This window comes from Scyliorhinus canicula, chromosome 9 (assembly GCF_902713615.1).
Source record: "Scyliorhinus canicula chromosome 9, sScyCan1.1, whole genome shotgun sequence".
NCBI lineage: Eukaryota > Metazoa > Chordata > Chondrichthyes > Carcharhiniformes > Scyliorhinidae > Scyliorhinus > Scyliorhinus canicula.
In genome coordinates, this window is record NC_052154.1 from 63,048,909 (window position 1) to 63,069,412 (window position 20,504).

The 20,504-nt window shown below is 43.0% G+C and overlaps 1 protein-coding gene across 1 annotated transcript; it reads left to right on the forward strand.

Annotated features, from left to right (window-relative positions):
* Positions 1–51: 51 nt before the first annotated feature.
* Positions 52–19,610, forward strand: tmem170a (transmembrane protein 170A). Its single transcript, XM_038806772.1, has 3 exons — positions 52–328; positions 12,402–12,569; positions 16,389–19,610. The coding sequence occupies exons 1-3, from the start codon at positions 214–216 to the stop codon at positions 16,517–16,519; spliced, it is 414 nt and encodes a 137-aa protein (XP_038662700.1). The 5' UTR covers positions 52–213; the 3' UTR covers positions 16,520–19,610.
* Positions 19,611–20,504: the final 894 nt, after the last annotated feature.

Consider the following 20,504-nt stretch of genomic DNA (forward strand, 5'->3'; position numbering starts at 1 on the left):
ATGCTCGGCGCTGATTGGCCGCGGCGGTTGGGCTGGCAGCGAGGGGGGAGGGGCAGAGAGGCACCGTTTTCCAAATGGCGGAGGGCGGCGTCAATCAGGTGGCGTCACCCCGTCCCTTGCCGGCAGCTCCCGCTTGTGCTCGAGTCGCTGTGATGGCGGCTGTCCGGACTCCGCATCGGTTTGAATGGTAGGCTCTGTGTTGATGGCGGAACCATGCAGATCGGCGGCGGCTTGTCGGTGCACCAGATCCTGAGCCTGGGCCTGATCCCTCGGGCGGGCAACACGACCTGCCATGGAAACGTCACCACATCCTTATGCCAATTCTCCGGTGAGTGAAGGCGAGCGGCCCCCGGGGGACCGCAGGGTAGAAGGGAGCCCGGCTTCTTGCTGCCCGCCCTCGGATGCTGAGCGGCCGGGGGGGGGGCCGGCAACCGGCCGCCGTCTCCATGGAGAGGGTCAGTCAGTTGGTTGGAGTGTCACTAGTCAGGGGGTGGGCTGGGGTGGAAGCCTGTCCCCGAGTATCTGACCGGCTTGCCCCTGGATGCAGGGTCCTCTCTCTGGGGGGTGGGGTGGGGGGTTTAACACGCTGTCCTCACACAAACAGCCTTTACATTATTGGACAGACAATTAAAGCACTTGAAAACCTTCATGATAACTCGTTGCTATTGAAAAGCGTCACGAACAAGCACCAGGTGTATTTTGCACTGTGCTCCGTCTCCCTCACCCCGGGTGGAGTTTTGACACGTATTACCGGCCACTGGTGCATAAAAATCTCTGCCCAATTGAGATACTTCGACAGAAAATACTGGACGGTCTCGGCAGGTCTGACAACATCTGTGGAGAGGAAATGGAGCTAGCATTTCGAGTCTGGATGACTCTTTGACAAAGAGCTTCGACAAAGTGTCATCCAGACTCGAAACGTTAGCTCCCTGCTCTCCACAGATGCTGTCAGACCTGCTGAGTTTGTCCAGTATTTTATGTTTTTGTTTTAGATTCCAGCATCCATGGTAATTTACTTTTACTTTGACAACTCGACGATCCCAGCTTTCTCTACTGGTAATCAGGTTAATTTCCACAGAATTTATAAGTATTCAATTTTCACATTTAAATAGGATTGCATAAACAAGAACACAACTAGGTTGTAACCACAATCTATCCGTCTGTCCTCTGTGTTCCTGCTGTTTCTGTGTCTCCTTCGCTGCAGTGTAGATATTTTCAGCCATGTTACAGGTCTCTGTAAATAAGTTATTAATATCTGTTTCAGATTTGCTTTTAGTTGAAATTTTCCTCCACTACTTTTCGAACGCCGATACTTGAATCCCGATCCCACCTGATAAATTCCACCCACTCACACAGCCGCCTTTACAGATCGTGTCGAGCTTGCACATTTCCAATCTTTGCTTGCACCACTTCCCCTTTTATAGTTTTCTGTTGCGACACACTAGCCATAATTCAACCTAGGGCTCCAAAGTGTAAATGAGCCCAGCATTCACAGTGGGATATTCTGCTGTCATCAGTGTGACTGAGTGCACTGGATGCAGAAAAGACTGAACCCTGATAAAACCCAGCCTACAGTGTTGAAGACAATCTTTCATTTATACATCCTCTTTAATGATCTCCGGGTGTCCCAAAGCCAGTGAAGTTCTTCACACAAGAAAGTAAAAACTTACTCATGTCTGCCCTGTCCACTGTTATGATCTGATCAGGGGCCATTAATCTTTGAAAATACATCAGAGCACCACATTTTAACCAATTGAGCTAGGCCACAAGATTTCACTTATTTAACAAAATAATCGTTATCGCACATAAAAGATTGAAACAGAACAAGTATGATTAACTTAGCAATATGATTTGGGTGGCAAGGTAGCACATTTGCTTCACAGCTCCAGGGTCGATTCCTGGCTTGGGTCACTGCGGATTCAGCACGTTCTACCCGTTCTACGAGGGTTCCATCCGAGTGCTCCGGTTTATTCCCACAGTCCAAAGATATGCAGGTTAGGTGGATTGGCTATGCTAAATTGCCCTTAGTGTCTAAAAAGGTTAGGTGGGGTTACTGGGTTCTGGGGATAGGGTGGATGTATGGGCTTAAGTGGGGTGTTTTTTCCAAGAGCCGGTGCAGACTCGATGGGCTGAATGGCCTCCTTCTGCACGCTAAATTTTATGATTTATAACTGTACATGTTATGCACTCTGGTTTACTTCCTACTTCCCCAGGAATATTTTTTTATATGACACACCAATCTTTAAATCAGTTACTTCTGTAGCGACCACCCATGTGTATGCCACAGTCCTAGAGTCAGAGCTTTTACTGTACAGAAAGAAGCCCTTTGGACCATCCTGTCTGCATGGCCATAACGCACCTATCTACTCTAATCCCATTTTCCAGCACCTTGTATGCAGTGGCATTTCTAAATACTGGAACTTGTGTGGCACGAATTGTACTTGCCACTTGTCAACCCAAGCCTGAACGTTGTCCAGGTTTTGCTACAGATGGACATGGACTGTTTTTAATATCTGAGGAGTCATGGATGGTGCTGAACATTGTGCAATCATCAGTGAATATCCTCATTTATGACAGAGGGGATCATAGAATCCCTACAGTGCAGAAGGAGGCCATCAGGTCCACACTGACCCTTCCAGCAACACTCTACCCATGTCCAATCACCCGTCCACCCCACCCTATCTCCGTAACCCCGTAACCTAATTTCCACATACCTGGGCACTAAGGGGTAATTTATCATAGTCAATCCACCTAACCTGTACACCTTTGGACTGTGGGAAGAAACCAGAGACCCACACACACATGGGGAGAACGTACAACCTCCGCACAGTCGATCGCTCAAGGCCGGAATTGAACTCGGGTCCTTGGCACTCTGAGGCAGTATTGCTAACCACTGTGCCACCGTGTCGCCCAGAGATTATTGATGAAGCAGCTGTAAGTGGTTGGACTGAGGACACTACCCTGACGAACTCCTGCAGCGGTGTCCTTGGGCTGAAATGATTGATTTTCAACAACCACAACCATTTTCCTTTATGCTAGGTATGACTCCATACAGTGGAGAGTTCTCCCCCAGTTGCCATTGGCTTAAATTTTGCTCGGGCTCCTTGTTGCCACACTATCAAATGCTTGATGTCAAGGACAATAGTTGTTCTCACCTCACTGGATTTCAGTTCTTTTGTCCAGCTTTGTATCGAAGCTGTAATGAAGTCTGAAGCCGACTGCGCAGTTAAGTTCCACTTAGTAGCAGTGTCAACAACATCTTCAATCACTTTGCTGATGATCGAGAAGAGATAAATGCTGTGGTAATTGGCTGGAATGGAATTGTCTCTTTTCATGAAAACCGACATACATGGACAATTTTCCTCTTGTTACCAGATGCCAACGTTATAGCTGTATTGGAACAGTTTAGCTAACGGCATTGCTAATGGTGACACAAGTCTTCAGCACTACAGCTCCCCTTTGTTGGGGCCCATAGCCTTTGGTGTGTCCTGCATTCTCGGCCATTCCTTGTTATCACACAAGTGAGTCAGTTTGGCTGAAGACTAGTTCATATGGGTGAGATCTCAGGTGGTGACCAAGATGGATTGATCATTTGGCACTTGGATGGTTACAAACTCTTCAACCCTGTCCTTTACACTCCACCACCATTCTCAACTCGACTTGACAGGATTGCAGAGATTTGATCAGACCTGCTATTTCTGGGATCGCTGTGCTCCAAGTAAAGCATGCTGCATCCACTGTTTGGTAAGCAAGTAGTCCTGTGCTGTAGCTCCACCAGGTTAGCACGTTTTTCGCTATGTTTGGTGCTTCTGGCATCCTTTTCTATTCTGTTAAACCAGGGTTAATGCTCTTGGCTTGATGATAATGATTGAGAGAGGGATATACTAGACCACAAGATTGTAAATTGCTCAACAGGTGTTTTGTTACCAGAATCCTGGTGTTTGTAGTGGGATTTTGTAGGGCTCTATACTGGGTTCCTTGCTTTTTGTGGTTTCTATCAATGATTTGGACTTCAATGTAGTGGTCACGATTCAGAAGTTTGTAGATTGTCCAAGAATTTTGTGTGGTTGAGAGTGAGGAACAAAGCTGTAGACCACAGGATGATGTGGTGTTCTGATCAGGTGGGCAGAAACACAGCAAATGGAATTCAATCTGCAGAATTTGGAAAGGGCAAACAGCAACGTAATACAAAATAAATAGTATGCTGCTGGAAATGTGGAGGGACAGGGAGTCCTTGAAATACATGTCCACAATTCTCTGAAGATAACACAACAAGTAGATAAGCAGTTTAAGAAGACTTATAGAATACTTTCTTTTTTATTACTCAAGGCACAGAATATAAGAACAGTGGGAGTTACGTTAGAACTGTATAACACACTAGTTGGGCCACAGCTGGAGTACTGCATACAGTTCTGGTCACTATTACAGGATCAGACTAGAGAGGCTACAGAGAAGATTTACAAGGATGTTGCCAGGAATGGAGAATTTTAGCTAAGATAAGATTGGATAGGCTGGGACTTTTTCTTTTGGACAGAAGAGACTGGGGAGATCTAGTGGACAAAGTGGTAGGAAGAGCCTATTATCCTACAAGAGGTCAATAACCAGGGATGCACAGATTTAGAGGAATTGGTAGAAGGGTTAAAGAAGAGTTGAGTATTTACTTTTACACAGAGGGTGGAAGCGTTCTGGAACTGCTGCCTTAAAGGTGGTTGAAGCAGAAACCCTCATTACATTTTTATACACCTTTTGTCGATGCACTTGAGGCACTGTACATAGAACATAGAACACTACAGCGCAGTACGGGCCCTTCGGCCCTCGATGTTGCGCCGACCTGTGAAACCATCTGAAGCCTATCTGACCTACACTATTCCATTTTCATCCATATGTCTATCCAGTGACCACTTAAATGCCCTTAAAGTTGGCGAGTCTACTACTATTGCAGGCAGGGCGTTCCACACCCCGACTACTCTCTGAGTAAAGAAACTGCCTCTGACATCTGTCCTATATCTCTCACCCCTCAATTTAAAGCTATGTCCCCTCGTGTTGGTCATCACCATCCGAGGAAAAAGACTCTCACTGTCCACCCTATCTAACCCTCTGACTATCTTATATGTCTCTATTAAGTCACCTCTCAGCCTTCTCCTCTCTAACGAAAACAACCTCAATTCCCTGAGCCTTTCCTCGTAAGACCTTCCCTCCATACCAGGCAACATCCTAGTAAATCTCCTCTGAACCCTTTCCAAAGCTTCCACATCCTTCCTATAATGTGGTGACCAGAACTGCACGCAGTACTCCAGGTGTGGCCGCACCAGAGTTATGTACAGCTGCAGCATGACCTTGTGGTTCCGAAACTCAATCCCCCTGCTTATAAAGGCTAGCACACCATATGCCTTCTTAACAGCCCTATTAACCTGGGTGGCAACTTTCAGGGATTTATGTACCTGGATGCCGAGATCTCTCTGTTCATCTACACTACCAAGAATCTTGCCATTAGCCCAGTACTCTGCATTCCTGTTACTCCTTCCAAAGTGAACCACCTCACACTTTTCCGCATTAAACTCCATCTGCCACCTCTCAGCCCAGCTCTGCAGCTTATCTATGTCCCTCTGTATCCTATAACATCCTTCAGCACTATCCACAACTCCACCGACCTTCGTGTCATCTGCAAATTTACTAACCCATCCTTCTACACCCTCTTCCAGGTCATTTATAAAAATGACAAACAGCAGTGGCCCCAAAACAGATCCTTGCGGTACACCACTTGTAACTGAACTCCAGGATGAACATTTGCCATCAACCACCACCCTCTGTCTTCTTTCAGCTAGCCAATTACTGATCCAAACCGCTAAATCACCTTCAATTCCATACTTCCTTATTTTCTGCAATAGCCTACCGTGGGGAACCTTATCAAACGCCTTACTGAAATCCATATACACCACATCAACAGCTTTACCCTGATCCACCTGTTTGGTCACCTTCTCAAAAAACTCAATAAGGTTTGTGAGACATGACCTACCCTTCACAAAACCGTGTCGAGTATCGCTAATCAACTTGTTCTTTTCAAGATGATTATAAACCCTATCTCTTATAACCTTTTCCAACATTTTACCCACAACCGAAGTAAGGCTCACAGGTCTATAATTATAAGTCCATCTTTTTTTTGTTCTTCCTCCAACTGGAATTCTTCTCGATTGACATTCTGTTTGAACAACAAGGTCTCTGCACGATCTATCCATTTCTCTACGTCTCGGCATTTCTCTGTAACTACAGAGCTATGGACCAAGAACTGGAAAGTGGGATGAGGTTGAATTGCTATTTTTTCAGCTGGCAGAGTCACAAGGGATCTAATGGCCTCTTTTTCTATTGTGAGGGAGTATGATTCTGCTGTTGATGGTTGAGCATCTCTTGGATGCCCAGTTTTCGGGTGCTGGATCTGTTCTGAATCTATCCCATTTCACACAGTGGTGATGCCGCACGCTAATGGTGTCCAAGAATGGGTTGCTCCTGCTAATACTGTCATGGATAAGCTACCTGTCTGCAACAGGTAGATTAGTGAAATCAAGGTCTTATAATTTTCTCCTTTGTGTTTGTTCTTGGCACCTGCTGCATTCTCAACTACTGCATTGTACAGTACTCAAACACAACAGCTTCATTTTGTGTGCCGCAATGTTATGTTTTGTCTAAATGCTATTTCATTAACAAACATTCGGTGAGAGAAATGGGCAGTTTTGGTTGGGTCACACTCAGTATCTGTCTGTTGAGTTGCCCTTTGTTGGTTCGTCCCCATCCCACCCTCCTGCTTGACCACTCCTTTCCCACCTTCCTGATGGTCTGCTTAACTTTCATCACCTTTCTGACTAAGTTCAAAAGTTCAGAGCAGCTTACCATTTGCATACACCTTTTTAAACGATGATCAGCACTATATGTTTGCTCAGTTTGTTTACCCATGTCAGGTGTGTTGGGTTCAATGTAGAATACACAGCACATAAACCAAAGCTTTTGCTGGCATTGCTATGGGAAAGCTTTGCAGCCAGGTTCTCTCTGCTAGTAGAGGGTGTGTGGCTGGAGAGCAGAAAGTGTGCTGTGGGTGTGCTTTGTAAATGGTTCTTGGTAAGTACTAGTGTTTGGGGGAAGGATAAGTGGCAAAGTTAGACGTGGAGATTGGATAACAGTAGGCTGCAGTAAGTCTTGCTTGTCCCAGACTTGGAGGGGGCGGTGTCTGTTTGCCAGGGGTAAAACAAGGGGAGATGTCTGGAGGAGGAGTGGGAGCAGTTCCTTAAACACTAAATAAAGATATGGTGATGATGGCGTAGAGAAACAGCTCCATATGCTCAACAAACTGATGTCTGTAGTGATTATGGTGCAGTTAATTGATTTAACGTGATAAATAAGTTACTCTTGTAAGGTCTGAAAATAATAGCCACCCATTCTGCAGCACACCGATGTCGGATCTGATTTTGTTTGATGTTAAGGCCAGCAGTATTCTTAATTAAGTTAACTAGTATAGAATTTTCCCTTCCAATTGTATCATAAATGAAGATTTAATTAAAATTCATTGGATGAAATTGTAATCTACAATGGTTTGAATATTATGTTGTCTTTTTTTATCTATGGTGAATTCAGTTTAAAGTCTTAGAATCATAGAATTTACAGTGCAGAAGGTGGCCATTTGGCCCATTGAGTCTGTCCCAGCCCTTGGAAAGAGAACCCTACTCAAGCACACGCCTCCACCCTATCCCATTAACCCCACCCAACCTTTTTGGACACTAAGGGTAATTTAGCATGGCCAATCCACCTAACCTGCACATTGTCGAGGTTGTCACTCTTGAGAAATATGATTTAAGCCAGGGCTACCCATCCTGTATACCGCAGGACAAATCAGTCTTCAGCGGTGATTAAGGCCAAATAATTTGGGGCAGCACGGTAGCACAAGTTGATAGCACTGTGGCTTCACAGCGCCAGGGTCCCAGGTTCGATTCCCCACTGGGTCACTGTGCGGAATCTGCACGTTCTTCCCGTGTCTGCGTGGGTTTCCTCCGGGTGCTCCGGTTTCTTCCTACAGTCCAAAGGTATGCAGGTGAGGTGGATTGGCCATGATAAATTTCCCATAGTGACCAAAAGGGTTAGAAGGGGTTATTGGGTTACGGCGATAGGGTGGAAGTGAGGTTTTAAGTGGATCGGTGCAGGCTCGATGGGCCGAATGGCCTCCTTTCTGCACTGTATGTATGTTCTCTGTTTATTCTAAAGCGGAGGCAGATGAAGCAAATGTACAGGTAGTTGGAAAATGCTATCATTGTGAGGCCACACCCGAAGGACTGTCTGTCTTGTTGCGTAAGGAAGGACATACTGTACATACTCGTGTAAAGTCAAACTTTTGAGTCAATTGTTTTTAGGCCAAAAGTCATGGGGCTGACTTTTACAGGGATAGTATTTTTGAGGCTTAAGGTATGCTTGATTTGGGTCCAAATGAACTTCAAAAAGAACAGTCACAGCAAAACCGTAAACCAGCACTAAAGAGTTGATATTGATTATCATTTGTAATCTGATCACTTGAATAATTTGATTAAAACTTACAAAAATAAATGTTTTGAGCATTTTCTTATGGATATTCAGTTAAATTAATATTTATTTATTTAAAATTAAGTTGAATCATGGGAATATAGGAACAGGAGTAGGCCATTCAGCCCGTCGAGTGTGCGCCACCATTTAATCAAGGCTGATCACCTACCTTATCATCATATCCCTTGATGTCATTAGACTCCAGCAATTTTTCAACTTCTGTTTTGAACATCTCAATGATTGAGATTCCACAGTCTCCAAAGATTCACCTCTGTCTGAGTGAAGAAATTCCTCCTCATCTCAGTCTCTGACTCATCAGCCAGGGGAAACATCTTGGGCTGGGTTCTCCGGTCCCCCAGCTGAATGTTTCTCGGTGACACGCCGTGCGTTGATGGCGGGAGTCTTTACTCCCGCTACTTGTCAATGGGATTTCCTATTGGAAGCCACCGCAAATCATTGAGAAACCCGCAGGTGGGGTTGCACTGCCGGCGGGAACAGAGGATCATAACGCCTGGAGAATTCTGGCCCTTACCTACATCCACCCTATCCCACCCTGTAAGAACTTAGTTTCAATGAGGAATCACTCATCATTCTTCGCAACTCTAGGGAATACAGACCCAGTCTCCCCAATCTCTCAAGACAATCCTGCCATCCCAGGGATTAACCTGGTGAGCCTCCGTTGCACTCCCTCTGTGGCAAGTATATCCTTCCTGAGATGATGAGGCCAAAATTGTACAAAATACTTCAGGTGAGGTCTCACCATGGCTGTGTACAATTGCAGCAAGAGATCTTTAGTCCTTACTCACATCCCATTGCAATGAAGCCCAATACACTATGTACGTTCCATTGGCCGCAGAAAAATGCTTTTCACTGTACTTCGGTACATATGACAATAAATCAATCAATCAATCATACTGTTTGCCTGCCTAGTTGCTTGCTGCACCTGCATCCTGATCTTTAGTGACTTATGAACACGGACACCCAGGTGCCTTTGAATGCCTGCATTTCCTAACCCCTCACCCTTTAAGAAATATTCTTAACTTATTCACATAATAGCCCATCTGCCATGTTCTAGCCCGTTCACTTGGCCTGTCCAAGGCCTCCTTGTATCCTCCTCGCAGGCTGTGGGAGTCCCCACCCAGTTCATTGTCATCAGTGAATTTGGAAATATTACAATTGGTCCCCGCATCCATTGAACAGCTGTGGACCTAGCACTGATCCTTTCAGCACCTCAATAGTAACAGCCTGCCATTCTGAGAATGATCAATTTATTCCTACTTTCTGCTCTCTGTCTGCTAACCAATTCTCAATTCATACCAGTATGTTTCCATCAGCTCTAATTTTATTTTCTAACCTGTGTGGGACCTTATCAAAAGCCTTCTGATAATCCAAATACACCACAAACTTTTTTTTATCAATGCTACAAGTAATATCCTCAAAATTCCAAGTCTGCCGAACATGATGGCCCTTTCATTAATCCACATTGACTGCCCAATTTTACCATTCATCTCTAAATGTGCAGTTATTACATCCTTGATAATAGAATCTTAACATTTTACCTACTACTAACATTAAATTAACAGGTCTGTAGTTCTCCACTCTCCTTCTTCCTCCCTCCTTAAATAGTGGGGTTGCATTTGCTACTTTTCAGTCCACAGGAGCCTTTCTAGAATCTATAGAATTTTGAAATATAATCACCAATGCATCCACTATATCTCTAGTCATTTCTTTCAACACTCTGATGAGGTTCATCTGGTGCGGGGGGGGGGGCGGGCGGACGGGCGGTGTTATCAACCTTCAATCCAGTTAACCTTTCAAGTGCTACCTCTTTACTAATATTAACAAATAATTTATTTTAGTTTCTCAGTTTTAAAAGTCTCTTGGTCGCCAAGTATTTGAGGGAGATTTTCTGTATCTTCTTCCATCAGGACAGACGCAAAGTAACTATTTAGTTTCTCCACAATTTCCCTGTTCCCCACTATAAGCTGTCTTGTCACCACCTGTAACGAACAGACCCACATTTGTCCCAGCTAATCTTTCCCTTCTCACATACCAAAATAAACTTTTACAGTTTGCTTTTATGTTCCTCGCTGAGGTTTGTATTAATATTCTCTTTTCCCTTTCTATATTATTTCCTTGATTCTCCTTTGCTGGTTATAAATTGCTCCCGACCCTCAAGCTTACCACATTTTCTGACATCCTTAAAAGCCACTACCTTTGATATAATACAATCTTTTACTTCTTTCATTAACCTTTGTTAATTTACCTTTCCCTTTGGGTGTTTTCATCTGAGAGGAATGTTTTTCCGTTGTAGACCATGTAGTATTTCTTTAAATACTAGATATTGCCTGTCTACCGTCAAATTTTTTGATGTTTTTTCCTAATCTATCCGAGCCAACTTGTCCCCCATATCTTCATGGTTTCCTTTTTTCAGATTTAAGTCCCTAGTTTCAGAATGAACTACATCGCATTCAAACTTAATGCATCAATCGACATATGATGGCCACTTCTTTTCTCAAATGCTGCTTTACAGCAAAGTTCATAATTAGTCATTTCTCATTACACAACATTAAATCCAAAATAGTTGGCTGCCCCGGAAACCCATTTCATGCACATTTAATCCTGTTTTTTTAAACATTATTCTCTATTCTGATCCAATGTAATACTTCTTTATGCTTCATCTGTCTTCTATTTTTGCTTTCTCCTTTTTTTATTTTTGTTTTCCCTCAAATCGGAGTTGCTACTCAGGTTCCCATGCCCCTGCCATTCTAGTTTAAACTCTCCCCAACCGTACCAGCGAATCTCCCTGTGAAGACTAAGATGTTAGTCCCGGTCCTGCTAAAATGTACCCTGTCCATCTTGTACAGCCCCACCTGCTCTAGAACCAGCCCCAGTGCCTTCAAATACTGATGCCCCCCTTCCAACACCGGATCTCGCTCAATTCTCCTTCTCTAGTATGTGGGACTCAAAGTAATCCTGAGATTACTGCTTTTGAGATCCAATGTTTCAATCTCCTAACCATGTGCCTCTTGCTGATCGTGCGATTTGAAAAGCCTGAAACTTGCATACATCTTCTCAGTCACTAGTTTAACTACAGTAATTCACACCAATTGAACCAATTCCTTTCAGCTGATTGGCAGATAACGGCCTCCAGCAGGCCGTTCCCTGTTTAACAAAATAGTCTTAATTTACTCAAGGTTGTTCCTTGTATGTCAGAGCTAGTCTCTTAATCTATATTTAAACATGAAAAAATAAGCCTGAATCATCTCCAGGATTATACTGTTGAGTTTTGATCCCTGAAAAATTGGGTTGGCCTTTACACCAAGTTTTTAAGATACTTGCCCTAGAGCAAAAATGTTCACTCAACGTGTTACCAGTCGGAGAGGATTGTCCTGCAAGGAGAGCTGATCTCGTATGGCCCATCATCCCTGGAGTGTTGAAGAATGAGAGATAATCCAATTAATGGGCTTTAACAGGGTAGATGCTGATGAAATATTGTCCCCTTGCTGGGAAATCAGAACAGGGGCCTCAGTCTCAGAATAAGGAGTTTTGGACCAAAACAATAATTTATTTGTGAATCTTTGGAATTCTCTCTCCTAGAGAGCTGTGGATACTCAGTATTGGAGTATATTCAAGTTAAATGTTGACCCTGCTCCAATTTCCTAAGCCTTGTCCCAGGACAAATGAACCAAGTGTTTTTTTTGCTCTTGGGTCTGCATGTTTTCTTCCCAGAGGAAACGATACACAATTAAATATGATTCATTTTTGGATCGCCTTCAACATCAAGTTTACTGCAGCAATGGCAAGGTTTTGGTCTAATTCTTTACTTTTGTGTGTTACAGAGATGTGGTATGGAGTGTTCCTTTGGGCTTTGCTGTCCACCGTTTTTATCTATGTTCCTGCTGGATTACTGGCATTTGTCATGCTGCGGCACCACAAATATGGACGTTTCATGTCTCTGGGTATCCTGGCTGGAATCCTGGGACCAATTACTGCAGCAGTGTTGACCAGTAAGTGTTTGTTAAATACCTTTAATCATTGAACAAATCAATTAAGAATGTTTTCCAAATAGTTGTTTCTCCTATCCTAAAACATCTGAATGACCAGATGAGAGTGTCTGCACTTGACATCAAGGCAGTCTTGGACAGAATACATCAAGGACACCAAGTAGGGAATTGGGGAAGGCTCTCCACTGGTTGGAATCCTACCTAGCACAAAGGTAGATGATTGTGAATGGAGACTGATCATCTCATCCACAGGGCATGGCTATAGTTGTTCCTCGGGCAACGTCCAAGGACAAACTATCTTCAGCTGTTTAATCAAAGGGGTCCATCCATCATAGGATCAGAAGTAAGGATATTCGCCGACTGTGCAATGTTCAGTTCCATTCACCACCCCAGATAATACAGTCTGTGCTTACATACTGCAAGACCTGGACAACATTCATGCTGGAGCTGATGAGTGGCAAGTAACATTCATACCATACAACTCTCCAACAAGAGAAAGTATAGCCAACCCCCTTTGACAATCAACTGCACTACAATCCCCAAATTCCCCAACATCAATATTCTGGGGGTTACCATTGACCAGCTACTAATCTAGACAGCCGCATAAATACTGTGGCTACAAGAGCAGGTCAGAGATTGACGCTTTTATATCAAGTGACTCTCCTCCTGATCTCCCAAAAGCATATCCACCATTTATACTTGGCACAAGTCAGGAATGTGATGGAATACTTTCCACTTGCCTGGATGAGTGCAGCTCCAATAGCACTCAAGAAGCTGGACAGTATCCAGGTCAAAGTAACCCGCTTGGTCAACAACTTCATTCACTGTCTCAAACATTCACTCACTACATCACCAGTGCAGTGGCAGCACCCCGTAGGTCTCCACCACATTGAACGATGAGGACAGCAGACACATGGAAACACGAGCATCTGTAAGTTTCCCTTCCAATCTCACACCACCTACTCCTGACATGGAAATTTACCTAACAAAATGTCTACACCATGCAGACTGCAGTGATTCAAGAAAGTGGTTTACTACCTCGGCAAAAATTGCTGACCTTGCATGTGGTGTTCCCATCTCATGCTTGTATAGAACAAAGAAGCGGAGACTATTTCAAAGGTGAGTGCTTGGGCAGCGGATGTCCTAATCCATTCTTCCTGTGTGCCACTGTTTCAGAATTGGGGGATTCACCATGAATTCTGCATTTTCCAAGATACTTCATGCCTGACAAAGGCTGGTCAGAGGACAGTTTAATCAGTCGATGAGAATTAGTTTTAAATAGATGGCCTTGTGAAGCATAACTAAATTATCTGCATCTATTCCCCTCAACATTTGGAAGGTATATAGAGTTCTGGCTTCGCCAACTACAAAATGTGACAAATCTAATTGTTTCAAAATTAACAACGTACTACTGACATGCATTTGTTTGAGAGAAGGGGTCAATTACAATCTTTCAATAGTTTCTCCCTTCCCCGGGACAAGATGTTACTGTTACTTTTGGTCTCCCTGGACTTATTTATTCCTTTTTAAAGAATATCCAATATTTGTACTCCCATCATTAAAAATCATTCTTTGTACTGTGCACACTGGAGGTGAATTATGCAATATCAGCTTGTAGCTGTACAGCACCACTAACATCGGAAATGCCCCAAAGTACTTTACAGGAGTGTTATCAATCAAATTTGATTCCAAACCACATAAGAGCCGACAAGCAAAAACTTGGTTAGAGGTGTTTTGTATGAAGTGACTTCAAGAAAAAGTGGTTCAGACTGGTTAGGAGGGAATTCCAGCGCTGATGGCCTTTGCAGCTGAAGCCAAAGCCGCTAATAGTAGAATGATTAAAAGGGCCAGATTTAAAGGAGCACAGGGGATTGCAGGAGATAAATACGGGACAGACCAGGATGAGAATTTGAAGATTGCTTAGTATACACAAACGATTTGGAGGAAAATGTAGCTGGTTTGATTAGTAAGCTCGCAGATGACACCAAGGTTGGTGGGGTGGTAGATAGTGTTGACGATTGTCAGAGGATACAGGAGGACATAGATAGGTTGGAGACTTGAGCAGAGAAATGGCAACGGGAGTTTAATCCAGACAAATGTGAGGTAATGCATTTTGGTAGGCCTAACATAGAGGGGAAATATGCCGTACATGGCAAAACTCTTAGGAATGTAGAAAGTCGAAGATCTGAGCGTGCAGGTCAACAGATCTTTGAAAGTGGCAACACAAGTGGACACGGTTGTCAAGAACGCACACAGAATGCTTACCTTCATTGGACAAGGCATAAGTATAAAAACTGGCAGGTCATGCTACAGTTGTATAGAACCTCGGTACGGCCGCACTTCGAATATTGCGCGCAATTCTGGTCACCACACTACCAGAAGGATGTGGAAGCTTTGGAGAGGATGCAGAGGAGGTTTACCAGGATGTTGCCTGATCTGGAGTCTGGTAGCTATGCGGAAAGGCTGAATAGACTCGAACTGTTTTCATTAGAATGAAGGAAGTTGAGGAGTGACCTGATAGAGGTCCATAAGATTATGAGGGACGTGGATAGAGTGAATGGGCAGGCACTCTCTTCCAGGGTGGAGAGATCAGTCACCAAGCGGCATAGGTTTAAGGTGCGAGGGGCAAAGTTTAGAGGAGATGTACGAGGCAGGTTTTTTTACGCAAAGGGTGGTGAATTCCTAGAACGCATTGCCAGGGGAGATTGTGGAAGCAGATACATTAACGGCGTTCCATAGATACCTTGACAAATATATGGAAAGGATTGGTATGGAGGGATATGGCACAAAGAAGTGCTGAGGGTTTTGGCCAAGGTTGGTATCACTACCGGTGCAGGCTTGGAGGACCGAAGGGCCGGGTCCTGTGCTGTATTGTTCTTTGTTCTTTGAACCAGTGTAGCTCAGTGAGCATAGGGATGATGGGGTGACCAGGACTTGGAGAGAGTTTGGGCACGAGCAATGATGTTTGGGTTATAGAGGGAACAAAATGGAAGGTTGGCCACGAGTGATTTGGAATAGTCAATTCTCGAGGTAACAAAGGGCAGAACACAAGTTTGTACACCAATATAGAGCATGGTATATTTCCAAAGTTATTAATATTCCTAATACTAATTAGGAGCCTTCAGAGCACACTGGGTGTTACTTAACCTGCTCCTGGACATTTCTAGAAAGACATTTAGTGGTTTAATTGAGAGATCTGATGACATTTTCCACTGTCACCTGTTCTAATCATAGAATCACTGAATTTACAGCGCAGAAGGAGGCCATTCGGCCCATCGAGTCTGCACCAGCCCTTGGAAAGAGCACCCTACTTAAGCCCACACCTCCACCCTATCCTTGTAACCCCACCTAACCTTTTTTGACACCAAGGCAATTTTAGCATGGCCAGTCCACCTAACCTGCACATCATTGGACTGTGGGAGGAAACCGGAGCACCCAGACGAAACCCACCCAGACACGGGGAAAACGTGCAGACTCCGCACAGACAGTGACGCAAGCCAGGAATTGAACCCGGGACCCTGGAGCTGTGAAGCAACAATGCTAACCACTGTGCTACCGTGCCGCCCCTAATGTCTCCTCCTTTGTTTCAGTTGTTGTCTGATTAGAAATTCTGTGGAACAGTTAGGTTTTACTACATTAAAAACACTATATAAATGCAATTCATCTCCCATTAACTGGATTTATTAAAGTTGAAGCCTTGTTTGGCCTTTGATTCATCATCAGATCCACTTGATTATGTTGCAGTTTTGGGGCATATCTGTGTATTCTTTATGAATGTGACATACATCATGGCCAAATGACAAGTCACTGAACCTTTTTCAGGTGCAGCTATTGCTGGTGTCTACAGAGCTGCTACAAAGCAAATGGTGCCCCTTGAAGCTTTGGTTCTCGGAGTTGGACAGGTATTTTTCATCGTTGCAATAGCCTTTCTGCGAATTTTAGCAACTTTATAGCAGTAGGCGATCTGCTTATCCAAGAGGACCCAAGCGCACAACTCCATCTTACGGCTCCATATAGGTTGCACCGTTCCCTGTGGACTTCAAAACCAGGGTCCATGCCAATCAATGCTGCTCATCAACAGGAATTGGCAACAGCTTAGATGTTGTGGATTTCCCTGGATTGCCAAGCTCGAAGAACAAAGGACATATACACAAATTTTTCTCAAGTGCTGAGATTTGTTCTTTGTTATAAAATATTTCAACGCCAAAAGAGGTAATAGTCTACGTGCATATATTTTAAAGTCACTTTTTGCACGTTTCAAATTGTACAGATGTCTTTTTAGTGTGAAGACTATGATTAAAGTATGCATATTTATTGTAGGATTAGAAAGTCAGACAACAGGTTTTCTTTCTGTGGAATACAGAAACTGTATTTTTATTCAGCCTGCCACATTTCAATATTTCAGCAATTGGGGTAATTATGAATAGGCAAACACAACCCTTCCATCTGAAGGTTACCAAAGGCTCATAACTTAAGTATATACCCAAAAAAACTGAAGAATTGCAGTTTTGTGGCTTAAGCAAGGTGAACAAGTCCTACAGTACCTAACAACAATAATGCACTCTTTTCTGAGAGTTCCTCTTTTTATAATTTATTACAGGCAATTTCACAACTTCCTTTTTTTAGAAATGAAAACTGAATAGTTGTGTTTGACAGTAATTATGAAATGCCATCATTCGTACCTAGCAAAGATTTTATCCAACCCGCATTGTGCAATCAACTCACTTAGACACTTACCTGTAAATGTATCTATCTTATTCATCAACCCCTTATTTCATTGTACAGAAAATTAGTTAAAATCTAGAGTTCAGTGATATTATTGATCTATGTGTATATTGATGGTGAAACAGAAGGTGTTGAGTTTAGGTTTGGTAGCATTAACAGCCAAAATTAGGGCCCAGGACAGCCCCAAGTTCCTGTGGTCATCCACTCAGCCTCTTTAAAGCTATCAAATGAACAAGGATGGTTTTCTAAATGTAGATTTACTGCTGCAAGTATTTTTGCTGAGCCAATGAACAAGAATGTCATCCACACGCCAAGCTAATTATGCTGGTACTCATGCTTGATTGCACAAGTTGAAAGTAGGGCACGACTTTGGAAGTGAGATGCAATATTAATGAAGACAGTGTGTGGACTGTTTCTAGTTTTGAGTTGTAACTTGGGAGAAAATAATGTCTTTTTAATGGACAGCATTTGCCATCAACTTGTGTTTAACTGCAGCAGTCACCGTGCACATATACATACAATTCAGGCGTGCCAACTATTTTAATTTTTTCTAGTATTTCAAACAATTTGAATATTTGTACATTTTTGGAGAAAATCTAATTTATACTTGATGTTCAGTCTGCCTAAGTGAAAGCACTTGGTTAGTTTGCCCATTTAGTACTGCGTGTAAACAATTGTTCATGGGTATAGTTTAGAATGATAGTGAGAAAATGAGTCTTCTAACCTGAATTGTGCTTGCATTATCTCCATTTCATCATTCTATTCCCTTTGGCAAAATGTACCAAACGTTTGCATAGCTGTCCGTGTGATGTGCTGTTATCTCTTTCAACAAGCATCTCCAAGTCGTGATATTTTAATGGTTTTGAATATCATTTCTATTTATACCATGTATGCTGATATAATTACCATAAAATAATATAATTGTTTTTAAAAACAGTAACAATGGTGAATGAACCACACTAATTTAGACTGCCGTTTGCAATGGGCCGAGCACTAACGTACTTGACGAGGACGTGGAAGGGTGAGGGTTTGTGTCAGCACTTTAATTGCACCCTTCCTGATTTCAACTATCCTGGGGAGGTAAAATGCTTCTTCACTGACAAAGAAAATCACAGTTGGCTAATGCATATGGTCTCTCGAGTCAGGTTATATAGTGGCTGTAAGAGACTATAGGTAAGGGGTTGCTCACTTGCTCCTCACCTGGGATATAGTGAGTGATTGTGGGGGCTGGAGGAAATGGGACTGAATAGCTCAAATTGTTTTGATTAAACCAGATATTTGCTCTACTGCTGCTAATCACTCCACACGGTCCTTTTCTTTCCCTCCTTTATCCTTCATTTGTTTCTTCTGTTATCTCTTTACTGTTTTTCTCCTGTCTCGCTTCTCTTTACCCTTCAACTCCCTCCCCTCTTCCTTTGCTGCCGCTCTCCTGTAGACATGATTATGTGCTGGTCTTGTTTATTAAAATTCACTTATAGTGGGGGATTGATTAATTTTTAAAAATGGGTATTTGGTATCAGAAATATCCACTGCGTGAACTGCTGATGTGATATTCATGGAATTCCAGACTGTGATCCTTAAAACATTAGTAAAACCCCCATATAATAAACACTGATTAGATTTATTCATTCACCATAACGCAAAAGCCTTGGTGATGATGAGCAGTGGAAGACGGAGTAATCTCGCTTATCAGAAAGATTTCCCTTTCCTGTTGATATACTCAAATTCCACTTTTCCTCTCATAACCAGAGGAGTATTTCCACATTATTTTGTGTTTGATCACAAATTTGCTTACAAAATAATGCATACTTAACAATGGTGATACTTCCAGTGCAGCAGTTAGAATACAGAAGTCTCCAATACTGTACCCACAGTCATTCATTTAGTGTCTAATATAGTCTGTGTTCAAAGCACCTTAATTTTGGTGTTAGTCACTTGTTTAAACCACATTAGCAATTAATCATTGTCACTTGCATTCATTGTAAGCCCAGTTCACTTGACTTAATGGTACCTTTTATATAACACTCAATGTATGTAGTGGAAGCCTGTATAACCAGTAACTTCTCTTTCTAAATGAGCTGTTCTGGTAAAATTAAATAAGGTTGACTAAATTTGAATGCTCTTTAAACATGTCTAACGATGTGAATTTAAGCATTTATTATGAGTTTTTACTGCTGTGTAATGATCAAATGTTTGTTTTGAAATTTATATTGTCAACATGGGGAAATCAAAATTTTTATTTTTCTACTTACATGGCTAATTTGGTGACATTTGCTGGTAAATATATTTATACAAAAATAAATTTTGTTAAATTGAGAATTGTGGTTTGTAATTGCTTGATTCTCAGCAGAAATGTTGCATGCTCTAATTGACCTCATTTTTCTCACTTTGGTGTACTTGCATATGACACTATTTGGAGTGGGGGTGGTGGAAATGTATTCTATTGTTTTATCTCTGGCTTCCTATTGCTAGTGTACTTCCTAGAGAGAGCATGGCAGGACCGAGAGACGCGGCATGGTCAGGGCTGGGAAACGTGGTGGGGCTGTCGGAGTCGAGCGTCGCGGTGAGCCACTGGTCATGGGCGGACATAGAACATAGAACAGTACAGCACAGAACAGGCCCTTCGGCCCTCGATGTTGTGCCGAGCAATGATCACCCTACTCAAACACACGTATCCACCCTATACCCGTAACCCAACAACCCCCCCCCCCCCCCCCCCCCCCCCAGAGGGTATTATACGAAGTTTGGCCAGATGTATTAGGGGAAAGGAGGAACATGTATCAGGGTCAGAAACATGTGTGATGATTGTAAGACGTTAACCCTTACTTGGGGCAGTAAGGGTTAAAAGCCTGGGTTAGGATGTAACTGCTGCAATTTTAGAAGAATGCTGGTTGAAAGATTTTTTGGGAGCCAGAGCTGAAATTAAAGCATCGCATAAAGCTTGGCCTAATGCAGTTATGTTTGGATATAGGGGATTCACTTTGGGGTTAATTAGATTTCAGCTTTGTGAAATTATATAGTTACTCCCCCCTCCCTTTCCAGCCTGCCTCCCTCTCCCTCCTTCTCCTCACCCACCTCCCCGTCCCTCTAACCGCCTGCCTCCCACCTACCTCTACTTTTGCTTTTACGTACAATATTAGTGTCTGAGCTCAGTGATGACATGAGGAAAGATGGTAGAGAATGATGCAAGTTCAGAGCTAGAGTAGGAGAGGG

What these genes read in the sequence shown, in the direction of transcription:
- tmem170a (XM_038806772.1), top strand. Translation starts at nt 214, where the DNA reads ATGCAGATCGGCGGCGGCTTGTCGGTGCACCAGATCCTGAGCCTGGGC. An exon ending in ATCCTTATGCCAATTCTCCG is followed by an intron (nt 329 to 12,401) that starts GTGAGTGAAGGC and finishes TGTGTGTTACAG; the next exon opens with AGATGTGGTATGGAGTGTTC. An exon ending in TACTGCAGCAGTGTTGACCA is followed by an intron (nt 12,570 to 16,388) that starts GTAAGTGTTTGT and finishes AACCTTTTTCAG; the next exon opens with GTGCAGCTATTGCTGGTGTC.